This window comes from Lipophrys pholis (assembly GCF_963383615.2).
Source record: "Lipophrys pholis genome assembly, chromosome: 5".
NCBI classification, from domain to species: domain Eukaryota; kingdom Metazoa; phylum Chordata; class Actinopteri; order Blenniiformes; family Blenniidae; genus Lipophrys; species Lipophrys pholis.
In genome coordinates, this window is record NC_137628.1 from 1,407,222 (window position 1) to 1,431,943 (window position 24,722).

The window sequence follows — 24,722 nt, forward strand, 5'->3', positions numbered from 1 at the left end:
CCTGTGACTCCCTGCAGGAAGCCTACCACAACTGCTGATTACACCCAAGGCAAGATTGATGAAATAAAAGACCTCAGCACCACCCATCCAGGGTTCCGACTTCCTACAGGTTTCTACAAGTTACATTCAGGACCTTTATAAGACTATTTAAAACAAAATTGAATGCACATTTCAAAGCATATTTGATGGTCAGCGCAAATTGGTTCCTAATTGGATCTGGGTTCACTGATGTTACTTTTTATGCAGCTTGGACATTTCCTAGACACGTCTAAACACAATACACAGCAAGTAACTATTAATCTTTCTACTACAATTCAGATTAATCAATGACAAATTAAAAAAATATTAAAATAAAACATAAAATGATGGCTATTTATTTGTGTTGATTTCATTTTTAAAACAACTCAGGGGCCAAAACATAAATGTAAACAAAAAAAATTAAATAGGACCAAATTAATAAAATGAAGCAAAAAAACAATATATCACTACAATAATCCGCTTAAAAGATTCTTGTTGTTTTAAGCCTCCTGCTTTTCATCCAAAGACACCGTTCCTCTGAAGACTTAATACAAAAATACAGACTATCTCACAGTCTCATTAATAACACTGGTCAACAGCCAAACAATTGTCTGGGTTTTTTCAACTGATTTAGAATAATTTTGATGTGCTGAATCCAAAAATAACATTGGCTTTGCTCAATCAGGTCAACTTTTTTAACTAAGCCAGTTACATGTTTTCTGACATTTATGTTTGCATGTACAACTATCTTCGCTTTGTATGATACAAACATCTTTCTTATTTCTTGAAATAAAGGAGCTCTAAAGAGTTTGCATCAGTTAATTGATGACGAAGTGGTATTTTTTATGTTGCAGGTGAATAAAACGGCTTCGACTAGAAGATCTTGCAAAAATAAGCCCGACATTTTCTGCTACATCTGCGGCGAATACCCCGGTGTTCCCAACAGAAATCCAGTCACAAGTTTCATAAAGCTTTCCATGCTTATTTTGGTATGCGGTTGGTAGAGCGGTTGTCTCCCAATTGGCAGGTCGCAGGTTCGATTCTCATCTCTGCCTGCCGACATGCCGAAGTGTCCTTGGGCAAGAAACTGAACCCAAACTGCCCCCATTGGAGTGACAGCGCCTTGCCTCGCCTTGGTGTGTGAGAGTGTGTGTGAATGGGTGAATGTGATGAACCATGTGAAGCTCTTTGGGGCTGCTGTCAGCGAAAAGACGCTATATAAGTTAGTCCATTTGGTATTAAGCTTGGTGATCAAGACAAAGCTTGGGGCGCCACACCTGGTATGGAAAGCATGCACCGAGTGTCTGCGTCAAGACTAGAAGAGTTGTCTGACGTTTGGGATTCCTATGGATTGCAGGGAGAAATCATGTGCCTGTTACTTCTGTGTGACGGGGATCAACAGAAAGAACTGGTGGAGCCTCAAGTATCCTGATCTTGAATCAGCACGTCGTCCAGTTCCCGTCTTTGGAGAACTTCCTGACACTAGTGAGGAAGATTCCTCCAGTGAAGAAGTAATTGAGGAAGAAGAAGTGGTTCTCAACGATGACGCAGAAATCGAAGTTTGTAACATAGAATTAAAACATTGTGTTGGAAAACAAAAACCTATTTCTAGTGAGAAATATTAACAAAAATCAACCGATAATGATTTCAAAATATAATCGATGCAATCAGAAGATCGGACTTCCTTCAAAACAACTTTGGATAAAATCCTGACCTGATCGAGAGAAATGGACATCATTTTCGGATTCAGCGGTGCAAAAATATATGAATTAAAATATATAAATTAAAATATATAATTAATTTGCTGTCCTAAATCAGTTGAAAAAAAAGACGATTTACAAATTTACAATTTGTTACCAAGTGTAATCATATACTTATGTTCAGCGGTGTACCGATCCCAGAATCAACTCAGAAATTGTTTTAGAAACAGTGGCTGTAACACGACTCTGTTTAGTGAAAATCCATCAAAGATATTTGCTCATTGTCACATAATCTTGGTATAATTTAGCAGTTGTCAACACTTCGGAATGACCCGCCCCCCCTCTCCTTCTGATTGGCTGGTTGACGCTAAACATAGACACTAACCAATCAGATTAGAGAACACAGCGAGTACTAGCCAATCATTGGCCAATCAGAAGCGGAGTAGGGCGGGTCCCTGAGACGCGTTTGTCCAACCATGTGCAGCACGTAACTCCGAGCTGTGCTACATGCTACATGCTACATGCTAAGGACTTTCGGGGCTCACACACTAGCGAGGCGACATGCTACACTCGCAGTCTAGCGGACAAACACCTGCCGCCGGCATTTTCATATCAAAACAGTGAAGGAGGAGAAAGAGGAGCAGGTTTAACCAGCAGCGCTCACAGTGCAGCAGCTCGACAAAACCTAAGACCTACAATATCAAATGTAATACCCTTTTAAAGGCAATAAATGCTGATTTGTAAGACTTTTAAAGACCCCGCGGGAACCCTGGCCATCAACACTGTGCGGTATGTAAAAATATTAACAAAATCACGGTCAGAGGAGGATCCCCAGAGAAACTCAAAGAAGGATGGCTGAGCCACTTCAGGAAGCTACTCGGAGTTTCCTCTGTCCGCAAAACCTTCCAAAAATACGACTCGCAGAAAATCTTCCAATTTACAGGGCTCCTTTCACAATTGAAGTACTTGAAAAAGCCACAGCAACTGTTGATCTGGAAAGCACCTGGTCCAGAGATTCTTCCACCAATTATCTGGAAAGACGACAACTTCCAGCCTCCCCTCGTCGAAATCTGCGACAATGTGTTTACCTCCCACAGCGCCCCATCTCACCTCCCATGAGAACTCCCGCGGTATATCATTAACTGCCGCTGCTGCAAAGGTCGACAACAAAATGCTATTAAACAGACTGGTCCCAGAAATAGACCCATTACTTGGCGTGAACCAGGACGGTTTCCGTAAAGGACGCTCTCCCCTCCCTCATATCCTGCCGCTTCGGAGAATAGCTGAAGAAATGAGGAAAGGCTTCGAAAGATGTCACACCTGGCCTTTGACTCCATCAACAGGGAAGCCATGTTCATGATTCCACCTCTCTATGGATACAATAAGTGGTTCAAGCCGTCAAAGTTCTGTACACCAACACCAAAGTGAGAGTGATGCCATCTGACGGTGCGACAGAACCGTTCTCCATGAGTACTGAAGTTCTCCAAGGGGACATCGCTTCTGTTCATGATCTTACTACATTCTGTATTGCGTGTATCTCTTGATGGGTCTTCTAATCAAACCACGCGCCAGCAGCAGAAATCCCAGATTGGTCATCCCAGATTTCGACTTTGCTGATAACATCTGAATACCCTGCCTCCTTCATGCCCTACAGGAAGCTTCTGCCTGCGTTTGTCTGCAGTGTAACAAAGTTATCTCCACCAGCACTTCCGACATCTCATTCTATACATTCCAAAATGGGAGCTTCCATCAAGCAAGTGGAGGACTTCAAAAATCTTGGCTCCTGGATCATGGATTCAGAAAAAGACTTCCATATACGGAAGGCCCTGGCTTGGAAGGGTTGCAACAAACTCCACACCGTCTGGCACGCTAACTATCCAATGCGCCTAAACTTAATCTGTTTAAGGCAACTATGTAACCTATCCTTATGCACCGCTCTGAAACCTGGACCTTAAATTCCAGCGTCCACAAATGTCTTGACAGCTGTTACACCAGACTGTTACGAAGGGCGCAAGGCCTGTCAAGACACTCTTGCCCAAATCTACAGGCCATTACCCAAAGTCAGCGACCACCTTCTGCAGTGACGGGCACCGTTTGCAGGCTGCAACAACCGGTCAAATACGTTCTTCTCTGGAGACAATCCAAACGGGGCCGCCTGACATTCCCAAGAGTGGTATCCAGGGACGTCGGGACCCCCATCCCAGAGCTGGGAGCCGCAATGTGGGACAGGGGGTCCTGTCGAACGATTGTCCGAGGCGTCTCGGTTACGGCCGGCGAATGAATGAAATGATGGACCGCCAAATCAGAGCTTCGTCTCCTGCACCTTCTACCCTCCTCACAGTGGATTTATTTTATTTTCATTTTACGGCTGAACAGTTGACAGGAATGTGCAATAAGTGAGTGCTTCAGGCCATCGCTCCCCAAATATTTCTATTATAACTGCCAGCTTCGATATCTGTCAGTTTCACAGCGTGTTTCAGACGCTGCTGAATCACATGCAGCTGAATCACACGCCGTCTCTGATTGGACGCTTGCAGAAGAGCTGGGTGTCGCTATAATAAATCCTTATATGCATGTGCAAAATGCTCTGCATCTTGTCATAAAGAATAAAGTCTTTTAACTGATTTGAAGACGTATATAGGCTGATAGACTGTTACATCTGTTTACAGCATAACTGAACCCTGCCGGTTAAAGTTTTCACTCATTTATTTTAGGACCTCACCTTCAGCCCTGTGCCATCCTCTGCTTCTTCTGTCTCCTTGCTGCTGTCTTCCTGCTCCTAAACATACAGAATGTCTTCAGACATGCAGGTCTAAGGTGCAGCTCCCGAGCATAAAGGTGGGCCGTTTTAAAACCACACATGAAAAACAAACAAAATACTTCTATGGCCAGAATGTGAACAAAATGAGCAGATGCACGTTTAGTTTGCTTCCAGTTACATTAGATAAAGGGGTATTCTAGTAGCTCATGACCTCATCAAAACCTAACCTAAACCTTTATAGTACCATGAAATAATGAAATAATTATTGAAAATGTATCTTTAAATAAAAATCAACTTGACATCATTGACCTGTCCTCCTTTCTGGATCTATTCTAATCAATAATATGGTTCTTAAACTTTACCTCACACCCTGAAGCTCTACCTCCTCTCCTCTCTCTTCCTGGATGGATTACAGTTCATCTCATTAAATTGTTTGTTTCAAAAGTATTAAGGCGCTAATCCACATTTCACTCATCAATTTAAGAGCTGAACTGAGCTTCCTCAGTCTCTCCACCTGCTTCACTGCTCTAAGTTCTATCATCCTCCTGATCAGACATTTCTGCACATATCTAATAAAGTCATACGTGTTGATAAATGTTGGCGTGACGAGGTGTTCTCTTTGTGTAGTGTAACATTACTCACACTGGCATTACTCTTTTTTAAAAACAAAGCAAGTCTTGTTGCTGTTTCAGGCTTTTCTTCGGTGTCATTGCCCTGAAATAAGATGACAAAATATTTGGGTGAGTGTTGACGATACTTGGGAACACTGACAAAGATTGCTAATTAACAAATGAGCATCTCAGGATTAAGAGGATTTCATTGAAAAGTTATAGTTTCAAAATATGAATTTAAACTGACAGCATGATGTTATAAACAAGCCATATTCCTGGTAAGGTTCCCTACAGACCGTTTTCCCTTGTTCGAAAGAAGTCGTGTAATTAATAAACTTGCTGTCCACTGCTGCTGTCTCCCGCCTCCGACTCTCAGAGCTGAGGAAGGGGGCGGGGCAGTGACAGGAAATGTGCTGCACCACCACAATTAAAAGCAAGTTAAAACTTCAAAATCAAATATTTTCCTCCTCCGTGATATAATTTATGGGTAGGCGCAAGTCTGTGATATTGGGGGATAAACGTCCCACCCAGTTCTTCTGCCTATGCTTCCTCCTCTTCCCAAGATGGGCATGTGTGGGCGGAGCCAGTCCAGCTCACACAGACACAGCAGATTCTGAATGCAGCTCCTATGATCCAAGATTCAAACGGCAGAAAATCAAGGAAAAGTTGAATTTGGGTCAATAAACGTTTCTGGACCAACAAGACCAGGTGAAAGTGTTGAAAAGCTTCATAATATGACTCCTTTAATAACCTGCTGTGATGCTACGACAAGAAGCTGTGATGGGTTAGCACCCTGGTCAGCTCCCCGGTCAGCGCCCTGGTCAGCACCTTGGTCAGCACCTTGGTCAGCGCCTTGGTCAGCACCTTGGTCAGCGCCCTGGTCTAGCACTTGGTCAGCTCCCCGGTCAGTGCCTTGGTCAGCACCTTGGTCAGCGCCCTGGTCAGCACTCTGGTTTAGCACCTTGGTCAGCACCTGGTTTAGCACCCTGGTCAGCGCTCTGGTCTAGCACTTGGTCAGCTCCCCGGTCAGCGCCCTGGTCAGCACCTTGGTCAGCACCCTGGTCAGCACTCTGGTTTAGCACCTTGGTCAGCACCTGGTTTAGCACCTTGGTCAGCATCTGGGCCCAGCTGTTCAAAACTGGGTTATTTTAACCACCGGTTAAATCCTTAACCCTCCGTTAGTTAACCGACTGTTGAATATGCGTTGTTTAAAGCATGGTTAGTCATCCCGTTAGTTAACATCGCCGTCAAAGTTTACGGTGTGCGTAACAACAGTGGTTAGCGTCCCTGACGCCATTCCGCCCAAGGCTCCGCCCACTTTCAAGTCTCTGTGCTTCCTTTGAATTTGGGGTAACAAACTTTCAATACAACGTTTCTGGACCAACAAGACCATGTGAAAGTGTTGAAAACCTTCATAATATGACTCCTTCAATAACCTACTGTGATGCTACGACATGAAGCTGTGATGGGTCAGCACCTGGTTAGCACCTGGTTAGCACCCTGGTTAGCACCTTGGTCAGCACCTTGGTTAGCACCTTGGTCAGCACCTGGTTTAGCACCTTTGGTCAGCATCTGGGTCCAGTTGTTCAAACTGGGTTATTTTAACCACTGGTTAAGCCCTAACCACCGGTTAAATCCTTAACCCGCCGTTAGTTAACCGACTGTTGATAATGCGTTGTTTAAAACATGGTTAGTCATCCCGTTAGTTAACGTCGCCGTCAAAGTTTACTGTGAGGGTAACAACAGTGGTTAGCGTCCCTGACGCCACTCCGCCCAAGGCTCCGCCCACTTTTAAGTCTCTGTGCTTCTGCGTTTTGTCTTAAACATTGTGGTGGAGGCAGCGCAGTGTTTTTATCTCGTCTGTAAAACTCCCATAAAACATGGCAAACTACGCTGCTGCCAGGATGTTAAAGTGGAAAAGGAAAACTGAGCTGAATGATCAGAGGAGGCATCGTGTTGCCTCATCTTTTTAATTTTGACCCGACAGAACGATATAGAAAGTGGACTGTACGTACGCGTGGGAACGAGATAATAAGTCGTTCCCTCAAATTAATAAAGCGAGGGAACGAGATAACTTAATCTCTGGCCGAGGGAGAGGTCTGTATGAGGCTCCACAGAACTTTTTCATAATAAAGCAAAATGTTTGGTTCATCAGTAACTACTAAACAAACTACATACTACTGTAAATAAAAGCTTAGATTTTTTTTGCCATAAAATGAGCCTTTTAATGGCTTCATGTGAAAGAGAACTTTTATTTTTGATGTAGGTTGCTATTGGAAACGGCTGCAGAGCAGCGTTCTATCGTTCTACACCTCCATTCCTCCATGTTGAAGCTTTTGATTCAAACACGTCCAGAAATAAAGTGAAAGGAGCAGAAAGTCACTATGAAATACCCAAATGGTGAAAAATAAACCCCAAAGCTCATTTATTAATGGTAAAGAGGGAATACGTGAGAATGAGATCCTCTCTTTTTGGACCAAGGAGAGTTTAACACGTCTGTATTTAACATGCTTTAGTTAGAAAACACCAACATCTAATGTGCTCCGTATCATTTTGATCTCAAAGCTCCAGAACAGCAAATATGACGGGATGGAGGCGACACCGGTGAAACAATCTAATACGAGAGAACGAGATAGTAACTCTGTGTCTCCAGTTATTAAATCGAGGTTACTACTTATTATCTCATTCCCACACGTTATTATAATTATTTTTTCTCTTGCCACTCTGGGGCTCCGTAGAGGCGTAACTCTTCATTAGAGTATTGACCTCTATCAAAGTTAAGTCCACGGTTCACCCTGTCCTTCCTTTGTTGAACTGGTATCATGAACGGCATGGTGAGAGTTAACCACTGGTAACAAGTTAGCGGAGGTCCGGAGGTGCGTTAACTTTAACATCAAGATTAACACCCGGTTAAAGTTAACTGAGTTTTGAACAAGATAACTGTGCTGTCAAAGTTGACGGTTGTTTAAATGTATTTAACGGCTGGTTAAATGATAACTGAGTTTTGAACAACCGGGCCCTGGTCAGCATCTGGTCAGCCCCTGGTTAGCTCCTAGTTATCTCACACAGGTCCAATTTCAACAGGTTATTGACTTTATAAAACCTGTTTTAAACCAGTAATGTGGAACTCCGGAGACGCTCATCAGCATTAACAGAAACTACTTTACTAAACTCCTTTGAATGTGAGAAGAGCCTCAGTTCATCATCTCGGTACAAAAAGAAAGTTTCTGAGCTGGAAGTTTCTTTTGATGATTTGCCGTCTCCAAGTGGGTAAATTTGTGTTTTAAAAACACGTTAATGTCAAATCATGAGTGTTGACTTTAAAGATTTTGACAGGAGTTCCTATTGCTGATTGATACGGAAATAAATCAATAAGTTAAATGTTGTGTGTTCGGATGCCTTACAGATCCGTGTCAAAGGAATGAAACGGAGGTTCGGAGCACGCTGCCGACCCGAGGGAGGAAAAGGGTTTGAATTGTGATGAAATCGGACTCATCTGAGATTTACTGACATTTTCAAGGGCGACGGTACGATGGGACATAAAACACCTCAACGTGTGTGTGCTTAGTTTTTATTCTACAGTCTTTACTCTAAATTTGTCTCCTTGCCCTTTTAAACAATCCATTTTACACACAAGTGTGTAAAAGTGTCAGTGGTGCCGGGTCAAAACAGAAATCTGACAATGGGAGGAAAACATGGAAAGCTCAGTCGTGCTGCTCATCGTTTTGGCTCCTGAAGTCAGAAATCCTCCGTTTCATTTTTGTTGTTTGCAGAAAACTCAGACGCAAGTTTCACTTACAGGCATGTAATTATCGGCCAGTACCGACAGGAAGTACTTGTGTCCGTTGTCTTTCACCAGGTCAGCTTGACACGACTGCAGAGACGGAAACAAACAGGAATCAATAACAGTCAATATCTCATATATACATACACAGTACACAATATATCACCTCGACTAAGACACTTTTCTATGAGTAATATAATATAATATAATATAATATAATATAATATAATATAATATAATATAATATAATGTGTAGAGAACACAGTGTGAGACAAACATAATGAGGTGAAGTTGGAATTCTTGTGAGTCAGACTCTGAAGGACATTTGTGTTTTGTTTCACACAGAACTCACACACGCCAACGTTCACTTGAAATCGAGTTTTTAATTGATTTGATAATTATCCGAGACTAAATGAAATGAATGAAAGGAAACAGTGGAGCACACTACTGTTCTGGACCGAATGAATTGATTAAACATAAAATAAAAATAAATAAAAAAACCCTTGGAAAATACAAATGGATATAAAGAAAATTGAAACGTGTGTGAACTGATTAACATCGGCACACAGATAAAGGTTAAACCTGCGAGAACCGAGAGAGAAACACGATTTCACTATTTTCCGTAAACGTTTCCAGAGAGCAACAATCCGAAACGCGACATGTGACGACGGTGCGAGGTCGAGTCAGAGTGTCTCGCTGAACATTCTTCTAAACGCGTGGGAGAAAAGCTGAAGGTGACTGAAGGATTAAAAACACGGAGCAGAAACAAAACAATATTCCTCCAACAAAACCAGAGAAGACAAACAAGCGAAGCGAAGCCGGTTTGTGCTCGGACCTTGAATCTCACCGACGTTATTATTACCGACCAACTGGAGCTTCTGCAGTTTGATTCTGAGCCGGGCTCCCAGACTCTCATGACACTTACGTTTTCTACATCAGTCTGTTTTCTGTTTTCTGCTCCGCATCAGAATTTGACTCTTTATCGGGTCCGTTTGCCATTTTCTGCTTTGTGTGGGATTTCTCTTTTACTCAAATTAACTTTACATGAAACTTTCCTACTTTTCCTGGAACGAAGTTTAAAGACCGTCTCAACGTTTTGTATAAAAAGTGTTTTTTTTGCACGAATTGTTGGCTTTGCTTGGAGCCTATTTATCACGAAATCACAATTCTTTCTGGAATCAGTTTTTATAAAAAGTTTCTAATTTTGCTGAGATGAAAGTCAAAGGTCTCACTTCTGTAAAGGGAACAAACCAACACATGAAGACCAGACCATTACCGTTCGTTTACATGAATTTCAACCCGCAGCGTCTCCGGATCGATCACGCCGAATTTGAAAGAGTCGATTTGTTTACAAACAAACTGGAATTTGTCGCCATCAAACTGTGTTCTGGTTTCGCAAACTGACGACATCGTCAGAAATCAGCTGCAAGGGATTCTGGGATATCAAAGGTGGCATTGCTCGGCAGCTCCAGCACAAACATCAACATTTGACCGGATCAGCCAGAAAAAAAAACAAACGGACTTGTGACTGATCGTTAATCGTTTTTCCAGTGCGAATCGAGATCGAGTGAACAGACGGGATCTTTCCGTGACGCCAAGATGTCAACAAACCTGAGTGTGTGACGTGAAATTTAAATGGTGAAAACACGTGTTTTTATGAGCGTATAGACGAATTCCCTTCATTAAGGTTGTGACAACATATTAGAGATGAACATCGACCACTAAAACTGGGGCCCTGAATCTCCCGTGTGGATTCTGGAAGAGGAGCTTTAATAACGCCTCTGTGTTTTTCGAACACTTTAGTTTTCTATTCTCTGCGTGACAACGAGCAGGAGACTGAGCCGTCACCACGTTGCAGGTCTGGAGGAGGCGGAGACACTCACGCTGTCCACGGCGAGGATCTTGGCCCAAATGAAGACGAGCAGCGGCCTCAGCTCTCTGGCCGAACTCTGCAGCAGCTTCAACACGTACGGGAAGATTCCCACCGAGAGCGCCTGGAGAGAGAGAGAGACACGCACGCATGCACGCACGCACGCACGCACACACACGCACACACACACACACACACGCACACACACACACACGCACCCACACACACGCACACACACACGCACGCACACACACACACACGCACATACACACACACACACACACGCACACACACACACACCCACACACACACACACACGCACACACACACACACACCCACACACACACACACACGCACACACACACACACACGCACGCACACACACACACACACACACACACACGCACACACACACACACACCCACACACACACACACACGCACACACACACACACACGCACGCACACACACACACACACACACACACGCACACACGCACACCCACACACACGCACACACACACACGCACACACACACACACACACACACACGCACATAAGCTGACTGACTGACGCAGTGTTGAGCCTGCACTTCTGTCAGGTTCTACTGTGACGACCTGAAGAGTGTGACAGTCGTTTCTATGGAGACCGTCTCTGAGAATCTTCCTCGCTGCTCGCGAGTTGCAGCGCCGGATGCTTCCCGGTTGTTAGTCAGGAGAAACTAATGCGACGCTGAGCCCCAGTCAAGTAAAATAAGTTGCTGCTGCCGATGAGCCAAACGTGCTGGCAGGAAGTGAGGGCAGTCTGAGGACCGACTGCAGCGACGGGACTGTTTGGAGGAAGATTACAAGCTGCTGAGGAGCGAGAACTTATCAGGAATCAAAGACTTGTTTAATTATGTTAGGAGTCATTCACAAGCTTCCATCTGTCAGCGACACACAATCCAAGTTAGTGTGTGTGTGTGCGTGTGTGTGTGTGTGTGTGTGAGAGAGAGAGAGAGCTGGAGCCTCTGCCAGCTGCAGCAGAGCAAACACACACCCAATGACCTACACACACACACACACACACACACACACACTGAAGTACACACCCAAAGAACTACACACACAGACAGAAGTACACACACCCAGTGAACTACACACTAACACACACACCCACCGATCCAGTAAACTACACACACAGTGAACTACACACACAGTGAACTACACACTAACACACACACCCACCCATCCAGTAAACTACACACACAGTGAACTACACACTAACACACACACCCACCCATCCAGTAAACTACACACACAGTGAACTACACACTAACACACACACCCACCCATCCAGTAAACTACACACACCCAGTGACCTACACACACCCGGTGAAGTACACACACCCAGTGAACTACACACACCCAGTGAACTAGTGAACTACATACACCCAGTGAACTACACACACCCAGTGAACTAGTGAACTACACACACCCAGTGAACTACACACACCTGGTGAACTACATACACCCAGTGAACTACACACACCCAGTGAACTACACACACCTGGTGAACTACACACACCCGGTGAAGTACACACACCCAGTGAACTACACACACCCAGTGAACTAGTGAACTACATACACCCAGTGAACTACACACACCCAGTGAACTACACACACCTGGTGAACTACACACACCTGGTGAACTACACACACCCGGTGAACTACACACACCCGGTGAACTACACACACCTGGTGAACTACACACACTCAGTGAACTACACACACCCAGTGAACTACATACACCCAGTGACCTACACACACGTGGAACATGTTTTGGTGTCGTAGTTCAAACAGAGCACAGCTTCACGTACCAGGCTGACGGCCCATGGGCCCAAATCCAGGAACCGACCCAGCAGATCCAGAGCTCGCAGCCGGTGCACCTGACTCAGGAGGACCTGCAGGAGAGCAGGGGTCAAAGGTCAACCACTGCCACTTCCGGGAAGCAGAGGAAGGAGAAGTGGAGGCGGAGGAGGAAGAGGAGGAGGAGAAGGACAGCAGGGAAATGGCACAGAGGTTATGAAGCAGGTGGCTCTCTCACCAGTACCGCTAACACACTGACAATGTTTACTGCGTGCGTGTGTGTGTGTGTGTGTGTGTGTGTTAGCATACATGCGTAGGTGTCAGGGTGGGTCCTCTTGGCTGCGATCTGATTGGTCGTCACACTGGGAAGCGATGTGGGACAGTTCTCCAGCGTGTGAGTGTGTGTGTGTGTGTGTGTGTGTGTGTGAGTGTGTGTGTGTGTGTGTGTGTGTCGCCGTGACGCTTCCCGGGATCACGATGTGGCAGATTCACACTATTTTAAGGAAACATATGTCGATGCTAAAACCGTCGATACGTTAATGCAGCGTCGCCGCCAAGTGGCGGTCAGGGACACGCATGCATGAATATATTATTAGCATCCTCCGTGACTTGGACCTGGTGAGCGTGAAGCCGGGGAAGACCGGCTGAGGTCCGCCTCCAGCTACACGGGAGGCGTGGGAACAGAGTGTGAGAGTGTATGTGAGTGTGTGTGTGACGTAGGTGTGTGTGTGTGTGTGTGTGTGCCCTGCAGGAATACAAGCTAAAGCTTTGATGATTCGGTTCTTAAAGCGAGAAAATCCATTTGTGGTTCTTCATCACAGCATCCTGAAGCCCCGACCGCTGATGTCAGCAAATAATCACTCACTCACTCACTCACTCACTCACTCACTCACTCACTCACTCACTCACTCACTCACTCACTCACTCACTCACTCACTCACTCGAGTTCTGATGGTTGTTTACAGGAGGTTTGATGGTTGTTTACAGGAGGTTTGATGGTTGTTTACAGGAGTTCTGATGGTTGTTTACGGAAGGTTTGATGGTTGTTTACAGGAGAATTGATGGTTGTTTACAGGAGGTTTGATGGTTGTTTACGGAAGGTTTGATGGTTGTTTACAGGAGAATTGATGGATGTTTACAGGAGGTTTGATGGTTGTTTACGGAAGGTTTGATGGTTGTTTACAGGAGAATTGATGGATGTTTACGGAAGGTTTGATGGTTGTTTACAGGAGGTTTGATGGTTGTTTACGGAAGGTTTGATGGTTGTTTACGGAAAGTTTGATGGTTGTTTACGGAAAGTTTGATGGTTGTTTACAGGAGGTTTGATGGTTGTTTACGGAAGGTTTGATGGTTGTTTACGGAAGGTTTGATGGTTGTTTACAGAAGGTTTGATGGTTGTTTACAGGAGGTTTGATGGTTGTTTACAGGAGGTTTGATGGTTGTTTACGGGAGGTTTGATGGTTGTTTACGGGAGGTTTGATGGTTGTTTACAGGAGGTTTGATGGTTGTTTACAGAAGGTTTGATGGTTGTTTACAGGAGGTTTGATGGTTGTTTACAGGAGGTTTGATGGTTGTTTACGGGAGGTTTGATGGTTGTTTACGGAAGGTTTGATGGTTGTTTACAGGAGGTTTGATGGTTGTTTACGGAAGGTTTGATGGTTGTTTACGGAAAGTTTGATGGTTGTTTACAGGAGGTTTGATGGTTGTTTACAGAAGGTTTGATGGTTGTTTACAGGAGGTTTGATGGTTGTTTACAGGAGGTTTGATGGTTGTTTACAGAAGGTTTGATGGTTGTTTACAGGAGAATTGATGGTTGTTTACAGGAGGTTTGATGGTTGTTTACGGAAGGTTTGATGGTTGTTTACAGGAGAATTGATGGATGTTTACAGGAGGTTTGATGGTTGTTTACGGAAGGTTTGATGGTTGTTTACAGGAGAATTGATGGATGTTTACGGAAGGTTTGATGGTTGTTTACAGGAGGTTTGATGGTTGTTTACGGAAGGTTTGATGGTTGTTTACGGAAAGTTTGATGGTTGTTTACAGGAGGTTTGATGGTTGTTTACGGAAGGTTTGATGGTTGTTTACGGAAGGTTTGATGGTTGTTTACAGAAGGTTTGATGGTTGTTTACAGGAGGTTTGATGGTTGTTTACAGGAGGTTTGATGGTTGTTTACGGGAGGTTTGATGGTTGTTTACGGGAGGTTTGATGGTTGTTTACAGGAGGTTTGATGGTTGTTTACAGAAGGTTTGATGGTTGTTTACAGGAGGTTTGATGGTTGTTTACAGGAGGTTTGATGGTTGTTTACGGGAGGTTTGATGGTTGTTTACGGAAGGTTTGATGGTTGTTTACAGGAGGTTTGATGGTTGTTTACGGAAGGTTTGATGGTTGTTTACGGAAAGTTTGATGGTTGTTTACAGGAGGTTTGATGGTTGTTTACAGAAGGTTTGATGGTTGTTTACAGGAGGTTTGATGGTTGTTTACAGGAGGTTTGATGGTTGTTTACAGAAGGTTTGATGGTTGTTTACAGGAGAATTGATGGTTGTTTACAGGAGTTCTGATGGTTGTTTACAGAAGGTTTGATGGTTGTTTACAGGAGAATTGATGGTTGTTTACAGGAGTTCTGATGGTTGTTTACAGGAGAATTGATGGTTGTTTACAGGAGTTCTGATGGTTGTTTACAGGAGTTCTGATGGTTGTTTACGGAAGGTTTGATGGTTGTTTACAGAAGGTTTGATGGTTGTTTACAGGAGAATTGATGGATGTTTACAGGAGTTCTGATGGTTGTTTACAGGAGTTCTGATGGTTGTTTACGGAAGGTTTGATGGATGTTTACAGGAGGTTTGATGCTTGTTTACAGGAGTTCTGATGGTTGTTTACAGGAGGTTTGATGGTTGTTTACGGAAGGTTTGATGGTTGTTTACAGGAGGTTTGATGGTTGTTTACGGAAAGTTTGATGGTTGTTTACAGGAGGTTTGATGGTTGTTTACAGGAGTTCTGATGGTTGTTTACGGAAGGTTTGATGGTTGTTTACAGGAGGTTTGCTGGTTGTTTACAGGAGGTCTGATGGTTGTTTACAGAAGGTCTGATGGTTGTTTACAGAAGGTCTGATGGTTGTTTACAGAAGGTTTGATGGTTGTTTACAGGAGGTTTGATGGTTGTTTACGGAAGGTTTGATGGTTGTTTACAGGAGGTTTGATGGTTGTTTATGGAAGGTTTGATGGTTGTTTACAGAAGGTTTGATGGTTGTTTACGGAAGGTTTGATGGTTGTTTACAGGAGGTTTGATGCTTGTTTACAGGAGTTCTGATGGTTGTTTACAGGAGGTTTGATGGTTGTTTACGGAAGGTTTGATGGTTGTTTACGGAAGGTTTGATGGTTGTTTACGGAAGGTTTGATGGTTGTTTACAGGAGGTTTGATGGTTGTTTACGGAAAGTTTGATGGTTGTTTACAGGAGGTTTGATGGCTGTTTACAGAAGGTTTGATGGTTGTTTACAGGAGGTTTGATGGTTGTTTACAAGAGGCTAGTTAATGAAACTGTATTAACGTCATATTTGACAGAGGAACAAAGTTTTCATGAGTACAAAAAAGCACAAATTAAAAACTACTCGCAACAGGAGTATTGATCATTTGATTAAAAGCTTTATTGATGGACGACACCCGGACCCCGCTACTCTTCCAGATGACATTTAGTCGGCGGACCGTGAATCCTCACTCGTCTTTTAACAGCTTTCTTATGCAACCATTTGCTTAAAGGGGCATAAAACCTCTTTCTGCGTCCGTCTGTTACATCATGAGGGGCAGCAGATTGCTTTTGCCCCTCGCGGAGTGAGAGCGGCATCATGTTGTGTAATCCCTCCACTGAAGTGCTGCATGGAAGAGCGAGGAGCGCTGAGTCAGCGGGAAATTACCATGCAGCTTCACAGACACTGTGATGGAACAAAAGCCCCAGAAAACTGCCCCTGAGGGAGGGGCAGGGGGCAGGGGGCAGGAGGAAGCCTCCCAAGGCTGCTTCAACACACAGAAATGGTTTGGGAAAAACACGCCTGAAATTTAAACATCTTCCATCAAATGATCCTGAACAGAGTCCAGAGCAGCTCATAGTTACTGAGCTTTAAGTTACAGTTACTGATCTTTACGTTACAGTTACTGATCTTGAACATGGTTTGTAACTGTTGTCGTAGCAGTTGATTAAGATCATTGGTCTTTTGTGGTGCAGTGTGAGAGGTTGACGGATGCTGCACAGCGACAGCTGCTACGCTACGCTATGCTATGCTACGCTACGCCAACACCAACAGAATGGCAGCAGAGAAGAATCCTCGGTACCACCTGGTGTGAGGATCTGACTGAGCTGGACCTTGATACGGTCAGAACGTTCGGTGCGGCAGTGATGTGCGTTAATGTGTTTAGTCTGAACTTGCAGTGCAGGGATGCTACATGCTAATCTCCAGAGCCCTAAAAACGTCTCAGCATTTCCTGAGACAATTTAAAATGATCATCTAATTGCGTTTATTGTTTTCTCAGCATTTTGCTTTTGTTTGTAAAATACTAATTTTATTTAAACTCCAGCAGAACTCGGCTGAGTCTCGGATGGCAGAGCGCTGGTCTGCCAACAAGAAGGTGTGTGAATGTGATTAACAACGTGAAGCGCTTCGGTTCTGCTCACGCGCTGGAAAAGTGCTTCACTATTTACCCACAGCCGTGAGCGGTGTGTGGTCATAATGTTGTGGCTGACGGTACCTGCAGGACGATAGGCAGCTGCTCAGGAGGGTTTCTGTTCTCCACGCCCATCGTCAACCACACCTGGAACGCCGTCAGCTGCTCGGCGAAGAAGGGACTGTGCTGTGGGGACACACACACACACACACACACACACACACACACACACACACACACACACACACACACACACACACACACACACACACACACACACACACACACACACACACACACACACACACACACACACACACACACACACACACACACACACACACACACACACACACACACTGCAGTGACGATCACATCATTTCATAAAGTCCTGACATAATGAGCTCAAAGTGACACTGCACTGCAGCAGCAGCATAAATCCTGACCTATCCCCCGCCCCGCTGATTGATTGGCTGCCGGCTGCAGAGTTTCTGAGGGTTGAATATTGCTGCAGGAGTTACGAGGTCGCTTCAGCATAGCAGCACTTTGTGGCTGAACGGTTACATTAATTTGAGCTTAAGCATGGCGCGGCCTGCACGGTGGTGCGATGGTTAGCGCTCTCGCCTCACAGCGAGAAGGTTGTGGGTTCAAGCACAGCCCGGGGGGGGGCTTTCTGTGTGGAGCACAGTGGGCGTGGGTTTCCTGCGGGTACTCTGGTCTCCTCCCACAGTCCCCCAACAACTGAGGTCAACTGAAGCTGAATGGCCTCAAGGTGTGAGTGTGTGTGACTGTCTGTCTATGTGTGTGTTCGCCCTGTGACAGACTGACGACCTGTCCAGGGTTTATCCTGGGATCGACTCCAGCGCCACGCAACCCTGAAGGGAAGGAAGATGGATGGATGGATAATCAAAACATGATAACCTCCACACACACTGGATTAGGAGCAGTGCATGCTGGGTAAAGCTGCAGCTTCACCTTAAGTAAAACACGAACACACACACACAAGCTGCTTCACGGGAAATCATAAACAACAACAATGTGAACTTTGAGAAAAAGGTTAAATCTCAGATTATATGCAGATTTTCTAGTTCCACATGAACATTAATGTTTGGGGGGGTGTCACTAAAGACAAACACGCGGTTGCTGTCTTGTTATTCTTGGTTTCTGTTCCTTCACTGATCAAATCATTGGGACATTTTGATTATTGGTTGAAATATTTTCACACTAGGTCATAACGTTATTGCTTTTATTACATTTTAAATGGACGAGATGATCATCATTATTGGGAGATTAACATTTAATTGGGGTTTTATGTTGTTTGGGACATGTTGCAACGGCTGGATGAGTCTTTTCTTCGTGTGAGACAATAACATGAGGGGATGTAATGTGAGTTTGTGTTTGTGCAGCTTCCTCAGGCCTTCAGGTGGATCTGGACGCTGACGTAGCGCTCGGCTGGGAGAAGCTTCCTGCTCTGAGAAGCTTCCTGCTCTGAGAAGCTTCCTGCTGGGAGAAGCTTCCTGCTCTGAGAAGCTTCCTGCTCTGAGAAGCTTCCTGCTGGGAGAAGCTTCCTGCTGGGAGAAGCTTCCTGCTGGGAGAAGCTTCCTGCTGGGAGAAGCTTCCTGCTCTGAGAAGCTTCCTGCTGGGAGAAGCTTCCTGCTCTGAGAAGCTTCCTGCTCTGAGAAGCTTCCTGCTCTGAGAAGCTTCCTGCTCTGAGAAGCTTCCTGCTGGGAGAAGCTTCCTGCTCTGAGAAGCTTCCTGCTCTGAGAAGCTTCCTGCTGGGAGAAGCTTCCTGCTGGGAGAAGCTTCCTGCTGGGAGAAGCTTCCTGCTGGGAGAAGCTTCCTGCTCTGAGAAGCTTCCTGCTCTGAGAAGCTTCCTGCTCTGAGAAGCTTCCTGCTGGGAGAAGCTTCCTGCTCTGAGAAGCTTCCTGCTCTGAGAAGCTTCCTGCTCTGAGAAGCTTCCTGCTCTGAGAAGCTTCCTGCTGGGAGAAGCTTCCTGCTCTGAGAAGCTTCCTGCTCTGAGAAGCTTCCTGCTGGGAGAAGCTTCCTGCTAGGAGAAGCTTCCTGCTCTGAGAAGCTTCCTGCTCTGAGAAGCTTCCTGCTGGGAGAAGCTTCCTGCTGGGAGAAGCTTCCTGCTCTGAGAAGCTTCCTGCTGGGAGAAGCTTCCTGCTCTGAGAAGCTTCCTGCTCTGTGAAGCTTCCTGCTGGGAGAAGCTTCCTGCTCTGAGCTCCGGGCGGCTCGGCCCCACGACCTACAGCTCGTCTCTCTTAGTTATTGCATCATGCAGAATATGTGAAGCCGTGATCAGATTATATTTTTTCCCCCACTCAACACCTGAACCTGAAAGTATTGGCGTCAGTGCTTCTGGGAAATTACCAGTTCAGATGATCCGTCATGGAACTGTCATCACACGTCAACGTTTCAAGTGAAAACATTGCTTTTGCGTTTTCGCTTCAGAATATGTTCATGTTGACACCAACATGTTTTGAAAACAATGCTGGTTTCCATGGAAACGGCAGAAACACCGACAACAACGTAGTTTTCGTGTCGGGCCACGAGTTGGCATTGTTGTTTGTATTTCTAATGAAACCACTCACAGTGAAAAGAACTTGCTAGTTTCTCATTTTGTTGAGTGACATTGGACTTTGTTGACCTTCTAGTTTGAAGACAGCCACATGCTTTTCCAGGTGGGAGTTTCCAACGAGCCTTGGTACTGGGAAATGGGACTTTCCCAGCTTGGATCAGTGTGTGTGTGTGTGTGTGTGTGTGTGTGTGTGTGTGTGTGTGTGTGTGTGTGTGCGTGTGCGTGCGTGTGCGTGTGCGTGTGTGTGTGTGTGCGTGACTCATTCAGCCTCCTGCGATGTGCTTCCATCACACTCAGCGTCTCACGCCACGTCAGTAAACTCCTCCATCAACACAAACCTTCTATCAACACCGACTGATTACAACTCGACAGTCGTCCTGACGACGTGTCCGTTTCAGAGATACGCAGGCTGAAGACGTACGAACACACTCTGGTGTTTATGGACGTCTGTGGTGATCAAACACATCGATCACAGACTGACGGCCATTTAAAGGTTCACAAACAGTGTGTGTGTGTGTGTGTGTGTGTGTGTGTGTGTGTGTGTGTGTGTGTGTGTGTGTGTGTGTGTGTGTGTGTGTGTGTGTGTGTGTGTGTTAATGATGACCGTAGCAGAGATAATTCAAATTTTAAAGAGTTTGTTTTTGCTGCTCAGTTAGCAGGGTTGTTACCTTTTCACTAACCTCCTGTTTACTGGAGGAGGAGCGCCTCATTACTGCTGAGGTCATTCAGGATTAAACACTGGAATCAGCCTGAACTCACAGTCGCTATAATTGTTAGAAACACCGGTTAGCGTCCCGTCCCGCTGCTCTCGAAACCTGCTGCTACCAAACGTTTAGTATTCAATTACTATTTTCACTTAACATCCAGATTATAAAGCATCTTCCTCTCTAACATCCAGATTAGAGCATCTTCCTCTCTAGCATCTAGATTATAGAGCATCTTCCTCCTCTAATACCCAGATTATAGAGCATCTTCCTCTGTAACATCGAGATTATAGTGCACCTTCCTCACTAATACCCAGATTATAGAGCACCTTCCTCTGTAGCGTCCAGATTATAGAGCATCTTCCTCTGTAACATCGAGATTATAGTGCGCCTTCCTCACTAATACCCAGATTATAGAGCATATTCCTCTGTAGCGTCCATATTATAGAGCATCTTCCCCACTAACATCGAGATTATAGAGCATCTTCCTGTCTAGCATCTAGATTATAGAGCATCTTCCTCCTCTAATACCCAGATTATAAAGCATCTTCCTCTGTAGCGTCCAGATTATAGAGCCTCTTCCTCTGTAACATCGAGATTATAGACCATCTCCCTCACTAACATTCAGATTATAGAGCATCTCCCTCACTAACATTCAGATTATAGAGCATCTTCCTCTGTAACACCCAGATTATAGAGCATCTCCCCCACTAACATTCAGATTATAGAGCATCTTCCTCCGTAGCGTCCAGATTATAGAGCCTCTTCCTCTGTAACATCGAGATTATAGTGCATCTTCCTCACTAACATTCAGATTATAGAGCATCTCCCTCACTAACATTCAGATTATAGAGCATCTTCCTCTGTAACATCCAGATTATAGAGCATCTTCCCGCTCTAACTGAAGAGTGAATCATTAAACTGACACACAGTGATGATAGCTCAGCTAATGCTGACGGTACAATAATCCAGCTGAGTAAAAAAAGTCATAACTGAATGAGTAATAATCAATAACTTCCCAGGTAACCAGGTATGTTTGATCCGGTCGCTCCACTACATTTTAAAGAGTGTGTATTGTGTTAATCCAGGACTCCTCCGCAGCAACATGAAGCGTTCCTGATGTTTGTGTCGTCGCTCAGACTTACTCTGAAGGCGGTTCCCTCCTCGATGATGGTCGGCAGCTGAGACAGACAGATGTCCACGGCCAGGTCCCACGCCTGCCTACACACACACACACACACACACACACACACACACACACACACACACACACACACACACACACACACACACACACACACACACACACACACACACACACACACACACACACACACACACACACACACACACACACACACACACACACACACACACACACACACACACACACACACACACACACACACACACACACACACACACACACACGGGAAGGTTAATGTGTTAAAAGTGTAGCTTCCTTCAAGTTTTTAAAGAAATGAAACTGCCAGTTAATCCACAAATTTATGAAGCCACTAAAGTACAAAATGTTGGATTTGGACATATAAACACATGAACTTGAGAACCTTCAGTTGTACGCTGATGAACTGTGTTCACACTGAGACCACCGCTCCATATTACACTGTAAAGACTCGACTCGTCTCCACAGAGAAATATGAAGAACTTTGAACTTCACGTTTCCATTCCAGAGCAGTAACTTCTTGGTACTGAGCAGTGGACACATGAATCAATGTCAATGAGTCGGAATCAATGAGGCGAAAAGACGGGGGAGTTGTGTTAGTGGGTCAGAACAGCAGGTCGATAAAACGCTTCGTTTCTGGAGCGAACTGGACGGGCTGCAGAACTCCACGCTGCTCTGGACGCTGCTCTGGACGCTGCTCTGGACGGAGCTGCGTGCACGACGACTCTATCCTTCAGCATTAACACAACTGAAGGAGCCCGAGAAGCTTTACGAGGAGGAAAATCAGTAAAATATCACTTTAAAAGTACTATTACACACATATCTCCAATTGAAGCACATTTAAGGCGGAACGTGTCGCATTCCAGTCGATCTATTTCCCAGATCGAGGCAGTAATTCTTCCCCCTCAACGTTTTTATGTGCTAAACTGTAGATTAGTGAACTCGGGGGTCGTTTTCTGATCTGCTGTCGGTCGCAGAACGTGGTCTGATGAAATGTCTTAAATGCTTAGCGAGCAGAATAATCCTGGATGTTTGTTCAGAAGTTCAGGACTTTTCTTCACAAAGTTTATGAGTTTGGTTTTAAAGACTGTTTGAATCTCATCATGAAGAAAAACTCAACATCCTGAAGACATGAAGCTGCTTCCTCACTGGTAACGTGATGAAGACATGAAGCTGCTTCCTCACTGGTAACGTGATGAAGACATGAAGCTGCTTCCTCACTGGTAACGTGATGAAGACATGAAGCTGCTTCCTCACTGGTAACGTGATGAAGACATGAAGCTGCTTCCTCACTGGTAACGTGATGAAGACATGAAGCTGCTTCCTCACTGGTAACGTGATGAAGACATGAAGCTGCTTCCTCACTGGTAACGTGATGAAGACATGAAGCTGCTTCCTCACTGGTAACGTGATGAAGACATGAAGCTGCTTCCTCACTGGTAACGTGATGAAGACATGAAGCTGCTTCCTCACTGGTAACGTGATGAAGACATGAAGCTGCTTCCTCACTGGTAACGTGATGAAGACATGAAGCTGCTTCCTCACTGGTAACGTGATGAAGACATGAAGCTGCTTCCTCACTGGTAACGTGATGAAGACATGAAGCTGCTTCCTCACTGGTAACGTGATGAAGACATGAAGCTGCTTCCTCACTGGTAACGTGATGAAGACATGAAGCTGCTTCATCACTGGTAACGTGATGAAGACATGAAGCTGCTTCATCACTGGTAACGTGATGAAGACATGAAGCTGCTTCATCACTGGTAACGTGATGAAGACATGAAGCTGCTTCATCACTGGTAACGTGATGAAGACATGAAGCTGCTTCCTCACTGGTAACGTGATGAAGACATGAAGCTGCTTCATCACTGGTAACGTGATGAAGACATGAAGCTGCTTCCTCACTGGTAACGTGATGAAGACATGAAGCTGCTTCATCACTGGTAACGTGATGAAGACATGAAGCTGCTTCCTCACTGGTAACGTGATGAAGACATGAAGCAGCTTCATGTCTTCATCACTGGTAATGTGATGAAGACATGAAGCTGCTTCCTCACTGGTAACGTGATGAAGACATGAAGCAGCTTCATGTCTTCATCACTGGTAATGTGATGAAGACATGAAGCTGCTTCCTCACTGGTAACGTGATGAAGACATGAAGCTGCTTCATCACTGGTAATGTGATGAAGACATGAAGCTGCTGCTTCATCACTGGTAATGTGATGAAGACATGAAGCTGCTTCCTCACTGGTAACGTGATGAAGACATGAAGCTGCTTCCTCACTGATAAAGTGATGAAGACATGAAGCTGCTTCCTCACTGGTAATGTGATGAAGACATGAAGCTGCTTCCTCACTGATAACGTGATGAAGACATGAAGCTGCTTCATCACTGGTAATGTGATGAAGACATGAAGCTGCTTCCTCACTGATAACTTGATGAAGACATGAAGCTGCTTCCTCACTGATAACGTGATGAAGACATGAAGCTGCTTCATCACTGGTAACGTGATGAAGACATGAAGCTGCTTCCTCACTGGTAACGTGATGAAGACATGAAGCTGCTTCCTCACTGGTAACGTGATGAAGACATGAAGCTGCTTCATCACTGGTAACGTGATGAAGACATGAAGCTGCTTCTTCCTCACTGGTAATGTGATGAAGTTTTTTTTTACAGTTTTATGACAATTTATGTTGGTATGATGACAGTTGGAGTAAATCACGACCCACAAGCTTTTATGGGGTTTAGGGGGTTTAGGGGGTTTAGGGGGTTTAGGGGGTTGCACTCGTTCTCCTCGGCTCACGTTTCTCTCGCTCTGCACCTCTTTGAATTCCCAAGCCGAGGTCCTGAGGAGGGCAGCGAGCAGCCTTTAATCCCCCTCTAAACACCCGCTCCTCTCTCATGGTCATCATCTCTAATTCATGGGGTTATGTAACTCACATCAAACCTCTTCACAGCCCCTCTCGCTCTCTCTCTCTCTCTCCCTCTCTCTCTCTCCCTCTCCCTCTCC

At 45.0% G+C, this 24,722-nt stretch overlaps 1 protein-coding gene across 1 annotated transcript in view; it reads right to left on the reverse strand.

The window, feature by feature from the left end:
- The window catches only part of rptor (regulatory associated protein of MTOR, complex 1), a 205,834-nt gene that overhangs the window by 61,101 nt on the left and 120,011 nt on the right, over nucleotides 1-24,722 (reverse strand). Inside the window, 5 exon segments of the mRNA XM_080462735.1 lie at nucleotides 8,890-8,964; nucleotides 10,758-10,868; nucleotides 12,603-12,686; nucleotides 17,329-17,430; nucleotides 21,675-21,750. Of these exon segments, the coding sequence (XP_080318861.1) occupies nucleotides 8,890-8,964; nucleotides 10,758-10,868; nucleotides 12,603-12,686; nucleotides 17,329-17,430; nucleotides 21,675-21,750 (448 nt within the window).